Source organism: Amblyomma americanum, chromosome 1 (assembly GCF_052857255.1).
Source record: "Amblyomma americanum isolate KBUSLIRL-KWMA chromosome 1, ASM5285725v1, whole genome shotgun sequence".
NCBI classification, from domain to species: Eukaryota; Metazoa; Arthropoda; class Arachnida; order Ixodida; family Ixodidae; genus Amblyomma; species Amblyomma americanum.
Genome location: NC_135497.1, coordinates 244,839,668 through 244,854,763, shown reverse-complemented (window position 1 = coordinate 244,854,763; position 15,096 = coordinate 244,839,668). Strand labels below are relative to the sequence as shown.

Genomic DNA, 15,096 nt, shown 5'->3' with positions numbered 1-15,096 from the left:
ATAGGATAAGAAACTAAGTTAAGTCATTTGTACTCGTATATGCAAAACCAGCTGCTGTTTCCGGAAGGCTACAACGACAGGCGGTACGTAAGTACATTGCAGGAGCAACCTAGAGATATAGTAGTGAATAACGCACGTGCAACAAGGTCTGTATCCGCCATTGACTCTCCCGCAAGCTTTATCAGATGCTCTAAAGGCTTCATAAGCTCTGCGTTGCCGGGCCGTTAAGAAACGCCTTTCAAGGCGCTAACATTATCTTGGGACATCTCGAAATGCGACACATTCAACTAATCATGCAAGGCCTTCCAAGAACGAATAGTATGACTCACCACTAGACACGGTTTCATACGCGTTGTACCAGCAAGTTGGCGATGCTTGTGAAATATCTGTCGCTAGGCCGAGTCTGCACGCACGCTTAGTCACGTCTTATCAGGGCGCCGGTTAGCGGCGGCGGGCGCGAACATCTCGCGCCTGCGCCCTCAAAAGTTGCGACGCGATGAGAGACCCGCTCTCTCAGATATCGTCAAGGCGAAATGTCAGGAAGCTCGGTTTCAACCGCTCTGGAACACAGCCAGAGTGGTTCAGCCACTTGGCCTGGTATCTTCATGATCGCCGAGCTTCTCGTTCGATCGAGGAGCTCAGCTCAGCTTTTTCTCAAAATTGTCCATATGAAAATGAACAATATTTATGGCGATGTTTGCTGATCGTGTCTACCGAAAAGTCGCTCCCAACATAGGGGAGTGTCAAGGCATCAGTCAGCCATTCCTACGACGCATGAGGCTCCTATTGTATGTAGCGTCTTGCAGACAATTTTGTCTTCTAATGACAAGAAAACTTTCCTACAGGAAGCAGGCACGGCTGCCCATCGACTGCATGTAATACCGGAGTCAGAAGGAAAATAAATCGAGTGCAAAGTGCCGAAGAAAACTGTTTTTGATCCAAGTTGGAAGGCAGTGCTACTACAGTTTAGAGCAGGCACACTTCGGGGTTAAAACTAAAACACTGTACATTTCCGCACAGTTAAGTGAGAAGCAAACTAGAGCGACGGAGAGGCTAAACAAAAACTATTCGTTAAGAGCCGGATCCGCACAACAGTTACCGATAACGCGAAGCTGAACCTACCACAGTCAGCATTGTAGTTCGGTAGGCATCGTGCGTTGCGACGTGTTTCAGTAATAAACTAAACCGGCAAAGCCAGTTTTCCAGAAGTTGCAAAGAATGCGCACTGTCGCTGCAACTTTGCGCAGAACCTTCTCTTCGACCATCACTGCAAGTTGTACCGATATGCACGATCCACCACGATATCGGTGCTAATTGCACGGAGCATCTCTTCCAGACTATGATTATGAAACCAGTGTTTTCCTTGATCGGATCCTGCGACCGTGGAGACGAATTGTAAATCTTCTCCAATAACTGCCCATATCATTCCGCGCACAGTCAGAGACATGAATTAGAACTTAATGCGGAAGGTGCGGTCACCTTTCCAACTCGCAAAGCTAGCAGACAATTTTCAGTGAGAGTATCGCGGTGTAGCGGGGGGTCCGCCCATTTAAACATTTGCTTGATGACACTAATGTGCTTACCTCGATCAAGAATCTCAACTTTTGGTGCACCTCCGGGCACGCTCCAAGTTGCTCCATCCATGTGTTTCACCTCTTTCTCTGCTGCGAGTCAGATTGCGTCTGCGTAGCGTGGTGTCACTCAGTGGTACATGTTTCGAAGTTTATGGCCAGCATTTTATTTTTCACTCAATTTCCCAATTTTTTTTACCCCACCGATCCCTCCGCAGGCCTCTCTCTTTCTGCCTTTCTCGGAACTCCCCCTCTAACACTTCTCTAACCTCAAGCCGCTCACGCAGAGACGGATTTGGGTGGTTTAAATACTTCCTTGAAACTTTGTACAGTACAATAAAAGCCCTCTCTCTCACTCGTTGTGTGCTAAATGACGTGTGCCGCTGCACAGTTAGTTTTATGGAGTTAAACGTCCCAAAGCGATTCAGACTATGTGGGATGCCGTAGTGAAGCGCTCGTGATTAAATTGACGACCTGGGGTTCTTTAACGTGCACTGACATCGCACGGTAGACGGGCCTCTAGCATTTTGCCTTCGCCGAGAGGCGACCGCCGCGGCCGGGATCGAACCCGCGTCTTTCGGGTCAGCAGCCGATCATCATAACCATAGCAGAGGGCCACCACGGCTTCCCTCTGCTCATTACCGTGCAGCAATATTCAGAGCGCACAGTGTCATCGCTTTTTGTGTCTAAGATACACGCAGGGGAAGAACCACGCTTCTTATATGCTATAAAATAGTCTATCCTAGTAACTAGATTTGATTATCCGCTCTTTACGGCTGAGTTTTCCTTGCATTGAAACTCGACTCTTCTGCCATGATGGAGTTCTTCTGTTTATCTCTTCTTCAACTATATGTCATTCTAAATTCCCGTTCTTCACTTTGGCTTAAGCTAGAATTTATTCTGCCCGCTTCGCTTTTGTTTCTAACCTTCGTTTTCTGTAGTTATAACTCCATGCAGGGCGCCTACCTTTTTAGTATCTCTGCGTAGCTCTTAGCTTCCTTTCAGCGCTTTGAGCAAACCGGGCTGTGGACCTCACATGAAAACGCAACATTGCATCACGCTGTACCGTTAAGGTAACGTATTGAAACATACTACCAGATCTAGCAGGCGCGACTGCAGGAATAGCACGAACGTCACCCCGCTACTACGAAACACAAAAGAAATCAATGACGGTCAATGCGAATGAAACAGAAGGTCATGCAGTTTGATTGACCTTAACAAACATCTGCTGCAAATGGAAGTACTTGCAAGTAAATGACAAGGTAAAAAGTACATTTAGCACTGAACGCATCCTAGATAGTGCGAAAGCCAGTACAACAACAACAAAAAATTCAGTGAGCCCAAAAACATACTGTGAAACATATATATAACCTGTTTCTCAAGCATGGAAACCGCGGTAGTGGGCTAAAAGCAGAACGGCATGGACACTAATTCAGGGTCGTGATTTATGTGAAAATCAGTAAAACTAAAGAATTGCCAGCAAAAATAAAAAATGAGGTGTTATTTATTTTTTGTGCCAGTTTAACGGACCTGTCCACATAAAGAAAGCGCACCGCGGTGACTCAGGCGTTTTGCTACAGACCACGATGTTGCAGGTTTGATTCCCGACCACGGCAGCTGTGTTTCGGTGCATCTGAACGCAAAAACGTTTATCTGCCGATATTTCGGTGGTAGAAATTATTCCGGAATCCTCAAGCGCATCCTGCCTCGCAGCTAGGCTCTGACACGTCGGAATACAGCAATTATTACCTAGAAGAAATCACTTCGAACAAGACGCGCGATAAGAAGGAACGAAGGGATACACACACCGTCGTTTGGTTAAGAGGAAGAACTTAGCGCACGTGAATAAAGGAAAACTATTTGAATATTTGAATGCGAGATGCTTTGCTTTTAATTAGATTTTATTTATTTATGGCGTCTGCGTGCGCACACAATCACTAATTTATGTCCGTTACGTGTGGTAAATAATATTATCTAGAACCAATTGGGCACGTCCCTTTTTGGTCATGGAATTCTGGTTTGTACTGCCCTGTGTGTGGGCCACTTACGTACTAACAGGCCCAATCAGCTAATTTGCTCCACACAGTGCATAGCTTCTGTAAAAAGTGTGCTAAAATGTGGGCAACAAAAGCCCTGGTCTTTGATATATGAAGTTTGGCGCCTTTTTTCACACAGTGCGTATTAGTGAGTCGGGTAAAAAAAAATCTATGACGATTTGAGGCGAAGAATGAGCCTGCCATTTTCCGTTCTTGAGGATGCAGAAATACCACCAGCGGTTATGTGCAGGTATATTGGCCAATCGATTCCACCTTGTATGTTAAATATTAGTTTGGAATATTGCCAGGTCCAGATTTCGGTTTGAACACCATGAAAGGGTCAGCACAACGACCTCGACAAACCAGCGTACAATGCCGAACTTGAGCCTCGTCAACCTGCAGGCAGCTGATTTGGCGACCTGGATGTGGGATATTTATTAATCGCTTCTCTTCTTCTCCCTGGCCCAAACCGTCAGTGGCTGGAAGGCCCCGTTGCCGCCTATTTCTGCGCGCAGTGAGTTTAACGCGACAGCGTTAAGTCGTAGTTGGTGGCATATAGTCCCAATTGTTCGCGAGGGTCGTGACGTTACACGCTCAGCTGTAGAATGAAAATTACTAAAACTTGAGTAGAACAGCGATAAGGTGGTCTTAGCATTACTCAAGTATCATTATGATGCGTAAGAACCGCAGCGGTGGCCAAGTGGTTGAGCATCCGCCTCGCATACGGGAGGTGCGTGGTTTGATCTCCAGTGCCGCCGGGTACCCACCGGTGATACAATGGGTAAAAGCTTTCCCCTGGTCTGGTACTAGGCTTCTTTACGGCGAAATACTTTGGAAATGGGTCTTTGACCCCACCTTGAGAAATGGAAAATACCTTGTGTCATGGCACTCATTGGCCATAGATGCCCTTGCGCCATAAAAATCGATCATCATCATCACCATCATCATTATGACGCGTAAAGATGTAAAGTAAACAGATAATTGGTATAATTAGTTGGGAATGGAAGCAATTTCCTTCGGATGCGCTTCAGACACACTACACCTAGACCATTGAGCAGGCTTGTTCGACTTGATTAAAGAGCGACCTTGTGTGTCGTGTGGGTTATCAAGTGGTCGAGAATGCTTACTAATATATGCTAATGATTGACTGTTATTAGAAAGAGGTATTAAGCAAGAAAGAGAGTAGCAAAAAAACTATTAATGCTGTCGCGCCATAGCCTTGAGGAATAGTTTAAGTGTCCCCCAAATTTTTTTCCGTGCTTTGTGAAAAATGATAGAAATGAATGTTCGCTCTGTAGTCGCTTTCATTTTGATGCGTTCAATTAGTATCTTGTCAGGTTTTTCCCGTTGTGGCAATGCCCAAACTATTAATGAGAAATTTTCAAGCAGCAAATCTAGCTTAAGTAAGATTAAGAGAAACTGCTTCTTATTCACCTTTTTTTATCACAATGGTAACTGCAGCAAGGCTCATGTTAATTTTGAGATTGGTACTTTTTCCGCATATTTCCTAAGCTGGCTAGTTTTCCATTCGACTATAATTATATAGCGTACTTATTAGTCACAGCCTGTCATAATTATTGGTATTTATTCCCTATTTACTTCATACGCAGTTACCGATGCATCACGAAATAGAGAAATTCCAAGTGAACTTTTCTGCCACTTTTTTTAAAGCACTCTCTCCTTTCGACGATTTTTTTCCCCAGCCCTTCAGGGTAGATGGCGGTTAGGTGCGTGCTCTTGAAATAGGTAAATTCATACTGTGAGCTGAGTCATTCAGTATGCTCGCGTCGTCAACATTGTGGAAATTAGAAAATTCAATGAGTGATTCGAATTACAATCTTTTCGTGCTGCAGCGCAATGCAAGGCCGTGGTGAAGCAGGGTATGGTACGGCATGGAAATGTAATATGCCTTGTTGCTGCATATAATCACTGCTGCTATACAATCTGTCGGGTTTCCCGGCATCGTTAGTCGTTTAGCGTGCTACCTTCCTTACTATGTAACTTCTGGTTTGTACTTTGCTTCCACAAATAACAAAGGCGATCTTAAGAAGCGCGTCACGTGCAAAATACTTGTTTTATTAAAAGCGTCGGGTTAATACTCGCGCTGAGCTTGAGACGGAAAATAACGCAGATAGTGAGGGACAGGCGGACTTAACTGGCAGTCCACTTGCGGCGAATCACGCGCTGACGCCTATCCGAGAACGGAAAATGCCTAAAACACCCCCCTCCCTCCCCCCAGTTTCGCGCTATTCTCGTGTTTCTACCCCAAATGACGAAACCGAAGAAGCGATAGCTAAGGGGCAGAAAAGGCTGTAGCACAACACAGCCTCACTGCTCCAGCACGCGCACATGCATATACCCAATTTAAGAAGCTTGGGAAAATCCGCAATTTTCCACAAGAATGTGACAGCCTTCATGCGCCCTAACCTTTTTAAAGCATATATAGTTGCGGTAAATTGCTTTATCGTTTTAAAATAAACCAGATTAACAGTACTAAATCACTATACATACGAGGTGCGTTAAAGTTCAGAGGTGTCCAATTTATTTTTGAAAACCTTACAACACTAAAAAGGTACAACTGACTTAGTTTTTCAAAAGAACCATCCTACACAGCCACACATTTCAAGATGACAGTGATGACACTCTGATTGCATAGTTACGGAAAACGTCGCTTCTGTTTTGGCCTGCTGGAAAATCGATGACGGAAGAGTGGAATGGGGCTTGAAAATGTGCGACAGCGGTGACAAAATTTCAGTCTTCGAAAAAGTAAAGGTGCTAGGGGCGAGGTAACGGGAGTACGGAGCATGAGAAAAAATTTTAAAGTTTTTCTACCTGCTCCCAAACTCCGTGTACTTCGTATGAGGCATCAGCTGGCCGTTATCCGAAACAATATTTTTCCTTGCTTAATTTTAAGACTAAACAATGGCTGAACAACATTTTTGATGCCAGTACCTTCAGTAAATCTTTCTTCGAATTCTGCGCGTAACTTCGGTTACCATCGAGCGCGCTAGAAGCAAGCTTGAAAAAGTAAGCGCTTTACTTTCTTATAGTAGCATGATTTCTTCAGTGGTGGGAACACTAGGAGACAAGAATGCACCGGCTACTTTTGCCCCATAACAAAATGCTTAATGTCTTGCACTGATTGTCATATTTCGGTGGATACTTTTGCTGTGTCTTTGGCGACTTGGAGGGCTACTTTGGTGGTGACTGCGGCGGCGACTTTGATTATTGCCTGGACGTAATGCCTGGGCAGTTCTCAGGTGATTGCCACCGTAGCGCTGGAGCAATGTTCTGGCTCGGTGCGTCAGTTCTGACGTCACATGCGAGTCGCGAAGCTGCCACTGGGGCTCCACCTGGAGATGACACCATAGCCAGGACATCATCCCGAAGAAGTGGAACATCCGGGGTCACAGTTGCACCCCAAAAATGAGCCATTGATGTAGCAATGAAGTTGCCCTCCAAAAATTCAAGATGGCCTCCAGAGGTCCAAGGTGTGCTTTGCCAGAGATGTGCAAAGATTGAAGTCCTGGCTGCCATTCCTCAAGAATTCACGCAAGAATTGGATGACGTCAGCCACCCTTTCCTTGGGCAGTAACGTCCCCAGGAGAACATATCGCTCCGGAAAATAGCTTAGGATGAGTACGTCGGTGTACTGCAGGGCCATGTGCTCGTGCTGCTGGTCGCGAAGATGGTTTGTCTCCACAGGGTGATTTTCCAGCGCTCTCTTTCCCTCTTGTAGACGGCAGCTAGATGCTTGGCGCCCTCAATGGTGACCTCGTGGACTTTTCCCAAGATCCTCCTAAATAAATGCTGGATGATGCTCTAGGTTTAAACCTCGGTAGCAGGCCATTTTAGCGTAAACGGTGAGAAGAAGGTGTAGGGAGCATGGAAGAAGATGCCGGTGCTTGAGGCCACGTTCAGTGATGGTGCAGGCAGTTGAAACTGTAAAAGTTTCACAAAAGCACTGAAAAATGTTAAACGTTGCTTGTCAAATGCTTGCCTGGACGTTCTGCGCCTCCTGAATAAAATGAGTCATTCTCAGTTAGAGGCAAAGGCACGACATCAGTCTCGCGACACCTTGAAAAAAAGTAATCGGGCGAAGCTAGTTAAATGCAGTTAGGCAGCCGTCTGTTCAACCTTTTAGAGACAGCAAATGACATCGTTTGAAAGATTTGATTTTGCATTTTACGGGGTTTAATGTCCCAAAGCGACCCAGGCTATGAGGGATGCCGTAGTGCAGGGCTCCGGCTAATATCGACCACCTGGGGTTCATTAACGTGCACAGACATAGAACAGTACACGGTCCTCTAGAATTTCGGCTCCCTCGAAATGCGACTGCCGCGGCCGGGATCGAACCCGCGTCTTTCGGGTCAGCAGCCGAGCGCCATAACCACTGAGCCACCGCGGCGGCGCTCCTCTGAAAGAGGCCGACGCTGCCTTCATGTGACACCCACTGCGTAATATCCCGAAAAGATGAGCTGCGTAAGAGTATAGGGAAAAAAACAAAGTGGGAGGCACTGGACCAATTCCAGCTGCAGCTTGAACACGAGCACGTGTTTATCGACGCGTTGACGTCTCGCCGAGAGTTCTAAAAACAACCCTATATGCGCTCGACAACAAGGAGGTAGGGAAATCAACGCAAACACGTCTCTCGTGGACAAGTCCCAGCGCATTCGAAAATATAATCAGGAGCGGCACGTTCTCGATGAAAAGATTCGCAGGACGCGCCGCGCACGCTCTTAAAATCTGGTCGCGATAATAGGCGTCTTGAGACCCCCGAGTAGCGTGTCGATATGCATGGCTCTGGTTCATCCAATATTTACCTGTTCTTCTGATAACGGGGCACCTGGGCAGGTCTTTCTCAAGTGCCACTTGTGGATGAACGCAGGAGATGCATCAAAGCGCCTCTTTCAAAGGACGTAGATAAAAGGACAAATGATTAAAAGAGACGTTTGGCACTTTCAGCCACTTGTCTGTGACCTCAGGTCTGAAACACTACTAGCTTGCCAGACGCCTACGACGTCTGCTTGGCTAATCACCCCACTTACTTTTCCACGACTACACGCATCGCAAAAGGAAGCGTTTCTTTCGGGATGTCGTATATCACCTTGTCAGGACACCGCTCAGTGAAGAGCTGCACACTTCATCCGTACGGTAGAAAGTCCATGCCCTGTCAGCGTCGTACGACCAGCTGCTCGACAAGAACAGGGTCAACAACTGCATCCACTCTTTAGAAGGCACTACTCTGCCCAACGCTCGGGCGGTCAGCAGGATGTTTGGGGCGCTTTTACTGGATCTAAGCCCGTATTTTCAAGAGAACTGAAAAGCAAATGTTAAAAAAAAACCTTCTTCCACGTTTTGTTTTGCCATTTGCATAAAGTGCATTATGCTATAAGCGTTGCAGTGCAGATTTCGAGACAGGACTTTTTTTTTATTCATGTCGCTTACTATCGTCGAATATCGTTTGGTTTATGTGAGTTTAAAGTCCCAAAGTAGCTTAGGCTATGAGGGACGCTGTAGTGAAGGGTTCTGGAAATTTCGACCACCTGGTACTATTTAACGTGCACTGACATCGCACAGCACATGGTCCTCTAGCATTCGGCCTCTATCAAAATTTGGTCGCCGCGGCCGGCATCGAACCCGCACCTTTCGGGTCAGCGGCCGAGCGCCATAACCACTGAGCCACCACGGCGGCTATCGTGGAAGGTGACTGCGCCAGAAGTTGCTCGTAGGACTTCTTTACGTGCCACCACATTTTGTTTTGTACTCCACAAATAAAGTGTGCGACATCTTGGTCGACGCATGACTTTTTCTAAAGCTGCATTTCAATAGCGTGTCTGATGACACTCCACCTTGGTAGCCCTCCCCAGAAGCGGACCACCTCCTCCAGCGACACTCATCCTTCGTCATAGTTATCGGCTTTTTCCCAACTGTGCTGAGCGCTGCTTTCGCTTAGCATACATGCATCGCAAAAGTTACGAAAAACACATTAACCTTCCACTTCATGACGCTCGGGCGAAAAATTGTGAAACGTACACGTAATTAGCATATAAAGGAACGCCATGACATGTGACAATAAAGTACTGCTTAATGTTTCATTCTGTTGCTCTGTGCCGTTAACACGTTTCGCCATTCTAGTGTCTCGTGTGCGACAGGAATATAGAATATCAATACTATACACACCGGCTTACATAGTGGCGCAAGCCCTCCTTTCCTCAAGTGCGCCAGAAGAACATCTCCTCCTGTCTCATTTTTTTTTGTTTTCTGCGGAGATAGGCCAAGGCGGCGAAACACGCACGTGATTCCTTCGGCTATCGCAAAACTTCAGGTCACCGATTGACACGTCGAAGATTAGGAGCGGACCGGTGCTTTAAAAGCAGTCCTTCCTCCTGCGGTAGGGCGCGTCAGCACAGAAGCACACAGCAGACTCCTCCCTCCACGCACGCAATGAATCCGAGAACCCTCGTTGGCCTTATGCTGGTCGGCCTGCTCGGCTTGGCCTCTGCGGACCATCACGAGCACCACGGCTCCGTTTGCGGTACGTACCGGCGGCATTCCTCTGCTCTTAGGTTGTATTCTATAACTGTGGTTGTTTTGACGTTGGCTGCGGAGGTGGAGCAGAGAGTCAGAGATTCGTGTCGCTTCAGATCGTTTCTTCAAGAAAAATTTCTGCAACGGACTAAGAACTCATTGCCTAGGCGAGCATAGTGCAATTGTTGCAGGGCGCGTTAAAGCGCACGGGTGCTGTGGAAATTAACATCTGGTGCCGACCGTGTCATTTCGTGCGATTCTGCCCGTTTTCTTCAAGCCATGCCTTATAGTCGCTCACGAAGTTGCTAATAATATTCTTAAGACTCCAGACGCTAGAAAAAGTTTATGGCTCTTTTTTATTGGCAACATGATGAACTCGTGCCACAGACCCAATTATTTTGCTTTAGTCGTAAAAATTGGGCATGATCAGGCCTTTGTTCATACTTTATTATTAACTTTAAACTCTGCGCTCCGAATGCATTACGAAGGTTCTGACTCTGCACCATCGGCAAAAAGCATACTATTCTCAGCAGTCGGATGAGAACAGTATGTTCTGGACGCGGTGCTTAGTTTTTTTCTCAAAGGAAGTCCTCTCTTCATCCTTCCTGATTAATGAATACTCACTCCAAACAGCACAAGGCCTGTGAGAACTAAGAGTGCGCGGTGTACTGAACGTTATAGACGGGGTTAACCAGTGTTCTATCAGCTCACAATCTACTGATGCTGCGCTTCCATGAATTCTTGATATTTTTTGTATACGTTGCAACGCAACGTATCCTAATTTATAATGCTGATCACTAATTCTGTCACGAATTCACGCAGCCCTTTGGATGAAAAAAAAGTTTTTAAATTAATTTTTCCAACTCTTTTCTAACACTCGTTTGCGGCATACCGTCACTACAATAAAAATATCTACCCAGAAGCTGTTAATGATTTCTCCAGGCGGCATTCAAGCGTGTCCAAATAATAAACCGTTATTATTTCAGTTAAAGATAAATTACTGAGATTTTTTTTTCGATTGTGGCAGAAAGAATGAATAAAATTGCAACATTTTGGAACCTAGATGTCTTTTAGATGGATAGACTGAATTAAATACGAGTAATAACAACTAGTTAGTACTAGTCCTTTCCCCCTTTTGTCCTTCCTGAGAGGTGAAATATGACACTGTTAGAGGTAAGCCGCTTATAGTATGCGTGAAACCGCTTCCCAGTTTTATGGCCGTTCGCATGGTCACAAGAGCGTCGTCCGTTGGATGGCGCTAAGCGACTTGAACATGCTCTGGGTAAAATTTAGACAAGCGGAGGCTGCAAAAACTCCGCCAGTATGTCCAGGGTTACCCTCTCACGACAGCCAAACTAAGGTTCGGAACGGAATCTGCCGTGGCTCGCAGAAAGCGTCACACTGTCGACCGTAGCTTGCGAATTTAAAATGCATTTTTCTACAATTCTGGCAAAAGGTTTTGTAAGGCATTTTTGGCACACCTCTTTCGCCAATCAGTCCTGTTTTCAATCAGTCATGAAATATGAGTCTCATTAACGGTAGGCTAGCAGGATCGCAGACACCTACAGAAGCTCATTCTTCCGTCCTTTAGTGCATGAAATATAGAACGGTTTTCTCATTGAGATGCGAGCCCATCAGCCACACGAGGTTGCTTTCAACACGTTTCCTTTCTTCTTTTTTTTTCCTTTGCAGCCCTGGAAGGCGAAGCACAGGTCGCCCTTGTCGGATGCATCCAGGAGCACCTCGATGAAGCGGTCTGAGTCTTTACTGATCATTTCTTTCTAGGTGGCTTTAGAATAATAGCAGGCATGCGCGAATTGATTGGCTTGTTTCAATACTATTCTGTAAATGATATCTTCCGACGTATGGCATCCCGCAGTTTCGCGTTCGTTGAGCAAATGTCAGGCGCTATCACCAAGAAGAATGGCGTGGCTACATTTTAATTCTCAAGCCAGCAGCATGTCCTGGAGGAATCCCATAGTGACGACACCGAGACAACGCCGTTTCCTTATGATTACAACTAAGAATTACTCGATGTGCCTTTGAGATGAGCCCAAATATTTGCAGTTCACGCTCAAGGCTACCAACCATTAGCGACTGTTATTACTCGTTTATGTGTCCACACTACGTATCAGGTATATTACTCTTCATAATCATAAATTATTTGTCGCATTACGCGCCTCGTGTCGATCGAGCGGCGTTGTACATCAATGTACAACCAAGAGTTTGTCAGCCGAGAAATGTTGGGAAATATGTAATTTCTACCTATTTTTTGCAGGAACAAATCAGCCGGTTTCGGAAGCTTAACATATAGTGTTTTTGCCTTGTTAGAGCAGAAATTGCCTAATATGCGCTCTCTTCTTTTTAGGCTCGCAACAAGCTGAACACAGTCAAGGAACGCCTCGAATGCGACCAGCTTCACTGCGTTTTCTTGAAAATTTGTGAGCGGAACAACGGCACTCTGGTGAGTGGGGTGTCGTGTTTTGATTTGGTTGGTTTTCCCTACTTCTATAAACAGGCAAATAAATTACGGCCATACGATTTTGCATGCTCACCATCTGAGACCGAAAGAGTGATCTGCATGATCAGAATACCTAATTTCTGCTATTGGAAGTGCTCCCAGTTTTTCTCTAGAAGGCTAAATTGCTGCGCTTTTGAGATACTATCAAGACCCCTGTATTAAAATATATAAGGAATAACACTGCTGCGGGCATGTGGGCCCGGATTGGAGAGAACAACCGACCGAGCGAAATGCACGTAAAATAAAACCAAACAATACATGCAGCAGTATCCAGCACTGACATTCTTATTGGGAGTAGGCAATGCTAGGTATCGCTAATAACACCATACAGGGTATGAGACAACAAAAAATTTGTGAATTCTAACTCAATTCGCGTTCCATAAGCCCGAGGATTTTGCATTGTAGACCATCGTCTCCGGGACCTTGACGAGGCTGAATTAAAAAAACCTGAGAGAGCCTTACTTTCACAGTTGCCAAGTGTAAAAAAACGTGGATTTGCTTGTTCTAGGGGGCGGAATTAGGATGGTATTATTTATAAATAAAAGAATTCAAGAAAGTGGCTTCTAATGTCATGTTATATTTGGAACGTATTTAGCGAAATGCACTGGTTGATGTGTGACTTCTGTTCCCTTCATTTCAGGAGCACTCTGGCAACGAATTTTTCACGGTAAGTGAGGTTCTGCTTCTACTTTAAATTTAAGCACCGAAGAACGCCATAAAAGAGTGTCAGTGTTGATATCACAAAAATAATGAACCAGACCAAACGCCATAAGCCAGTAACCAGCCACTACCCGATCCTCTTGGTCCGAAAGTAAGCATAGTCGAAGAAAAATATATTGATATTTTTACAAAGCAAACGATTCACATTGTCTCCACACCGCATGTAAAAAATTAAAAATGCATCTCTTGACACATGGTTCTTGTGTCTCAATCTTAGTGAATTGCTGGTAAATAAAAACTAATACAAACATTCTTTCCCGTGCACAAAAGCTTCTCTGTATTCTCAGAGACCACGCTCACTGCGTTTGTATTCTACTCCAGTTCTCCAATTAAGAAATAAAGAAAGAAGCGATGAATTCAATACCTTTCTCAGTATTTTCCTCTCCGCCTTAATTCCTTTCCTCCCCTCTGTGTTCAGGATGCCGAGAAGGAGGGCCTCCGCAACGCCGTGATTGCATGCCGCGACAGGGCTCACCACGCTTAAACAAGTCAAATGGACTTTGGTAAATTTCGTTGACAATAAATAGGTCACGGCCAAAAACTGCTTCGACCCTGATTAATTAACGGTTACTGTGAGCAACGTTTTAGGGGCTTAGCACGACGACGAATCTGCAGTCCTCATGACGGCAAAGTCGAGAAGAGTTAGTCAATATTCCCATGAACTCTCCATAAAATTCTGGATACAAACATTCTTCAGCTGTCCACCGGGTTGTGAGCAAACTCATTTCTAGACATCACCCAAGATAGAGAATCTAAATAAAAAATAAGGAAAAAAATTTATTCATGCAAATGCCGGCACCGTCATGGCATAACGGATACCTGCTTGTGAAGCTAGCAGTCAAAATTCAGGATTAGAAGGACAGACAGTTGAAAAGAAACAGACGCCAGCACACTCGAAAGTTGCAATAAAGCCCGCGACAAATGCAAAACCAAATGCTGTCGCATTCTACTCTCAAGGTGAGTTAAGTGTCAACGTGGTTTTGTTTTTCTCAGCACATGATGTTCAGCTTTTCCAGATCTAATGTCCGACACACGCTACTCGATTCAGATTATACATGAATCCTTTACCCCACTGAGGGCAAACGCTGGATTGCATGAAATTTCTCATTTAAGTCGTCGTGCCTCTACCATTGGTGACGGGTGAACCTTACAATGACTTGTGCCTCCCCAGAACTACACCCTTTCTCTCGGATAAGGCGTCTCAGGTTGTCCAGGAGCGATAATAATCCAGATGCAAATGCCCATACTGCGTTTTTCACCTCCTGCTTTGTTCAGCCAATTCACTCTAATTAGTTGCATAATATAATGCATGAAATGCGTAGTGCCAAATTAAAATTTCTCGCTTTCATTAATTCTTAACTTTTTAGAAACACTGATAAAGAAACTATTATCAAAGGCAGTTGCTACCACTGAAAATAAAAGTCATAAAACATGCTTTTGCCACCAAGGCCTCCGATTGGGGCTTTGCGGCACCCAGTTGTCTATAGACTGCTCTATCATAATGTCAAGAATCAGGAGGACTGCGTGGGTACTTTCAAGAACTGAAGAGTTTCCGTCGATCACATCGTAGTAGCGGTAACGAATGAGCAGTAACTCTCTTAATTGAAATGTGCTCTAACTTGAAGGCTTTCCCAGCCAAATAAGTTGGACTTGTAATCGCGGAGAACTCTTGCATGTAATATTTTGATATTTTGCGAGATTGTTCACTTCTGAAAAA

The 15,096-nt window shown here is 45.2% G+C and overlaps 1 protein-coding gene across 1 annotated transcript; it reads left to right on the top strand.

Moving 5' to 3' along the window:
- Positions 1–9,985: 9,985 nt before the first annotated feature.
- LOC144114863 (uncharacterized) lies at positions 9,986–13,921 on the top strand. The gene is made up of 5 exons (XM_077648864.1): positions 9,986–10,145; positions 11,831–11,892; positions 12,507–12,602; positions 13,300–13,326; positions 13,798–13,921. The coding sequence occupies exons 1-5, from the start codon at positions 10,055–10,057 to the stop codon at positions 13,861–13,863; spliced, it is 342 nt and encodes a 113-aa protein (XP_077504990.1). The 5' UTR covers positions 9,986–10,054; the 3' UTR covers positions 13,864–13,921.
- The last annotated feature ends 1,175 nt before the right edge of the window (positions 13,922–15,096 follow it).

Coding starts and splice junctions, on each gene's coding strand:
- LOC144114863 (XM_077648864.1), top strand. CDS start 10,055: ATGAATCCGAGAACCCTCGTTGGCCTTATGCTGGTCGGCCTGCTCGGC. Junction 10,146..11,830: donor GCACCACGGCTCCGTTTGCG/GTACGTACCGGC, acceptor TTTCCTTTGCAG/CCCTGGAAGGCGAAGCACAG. Junction 13,327..13,797: donor CTGGCAACGAATTTTTCACG/GTAAGTGAGGTT, acceptor CTCTGTGTTCAG/GATGCCGAGAAGGAGGGCCT.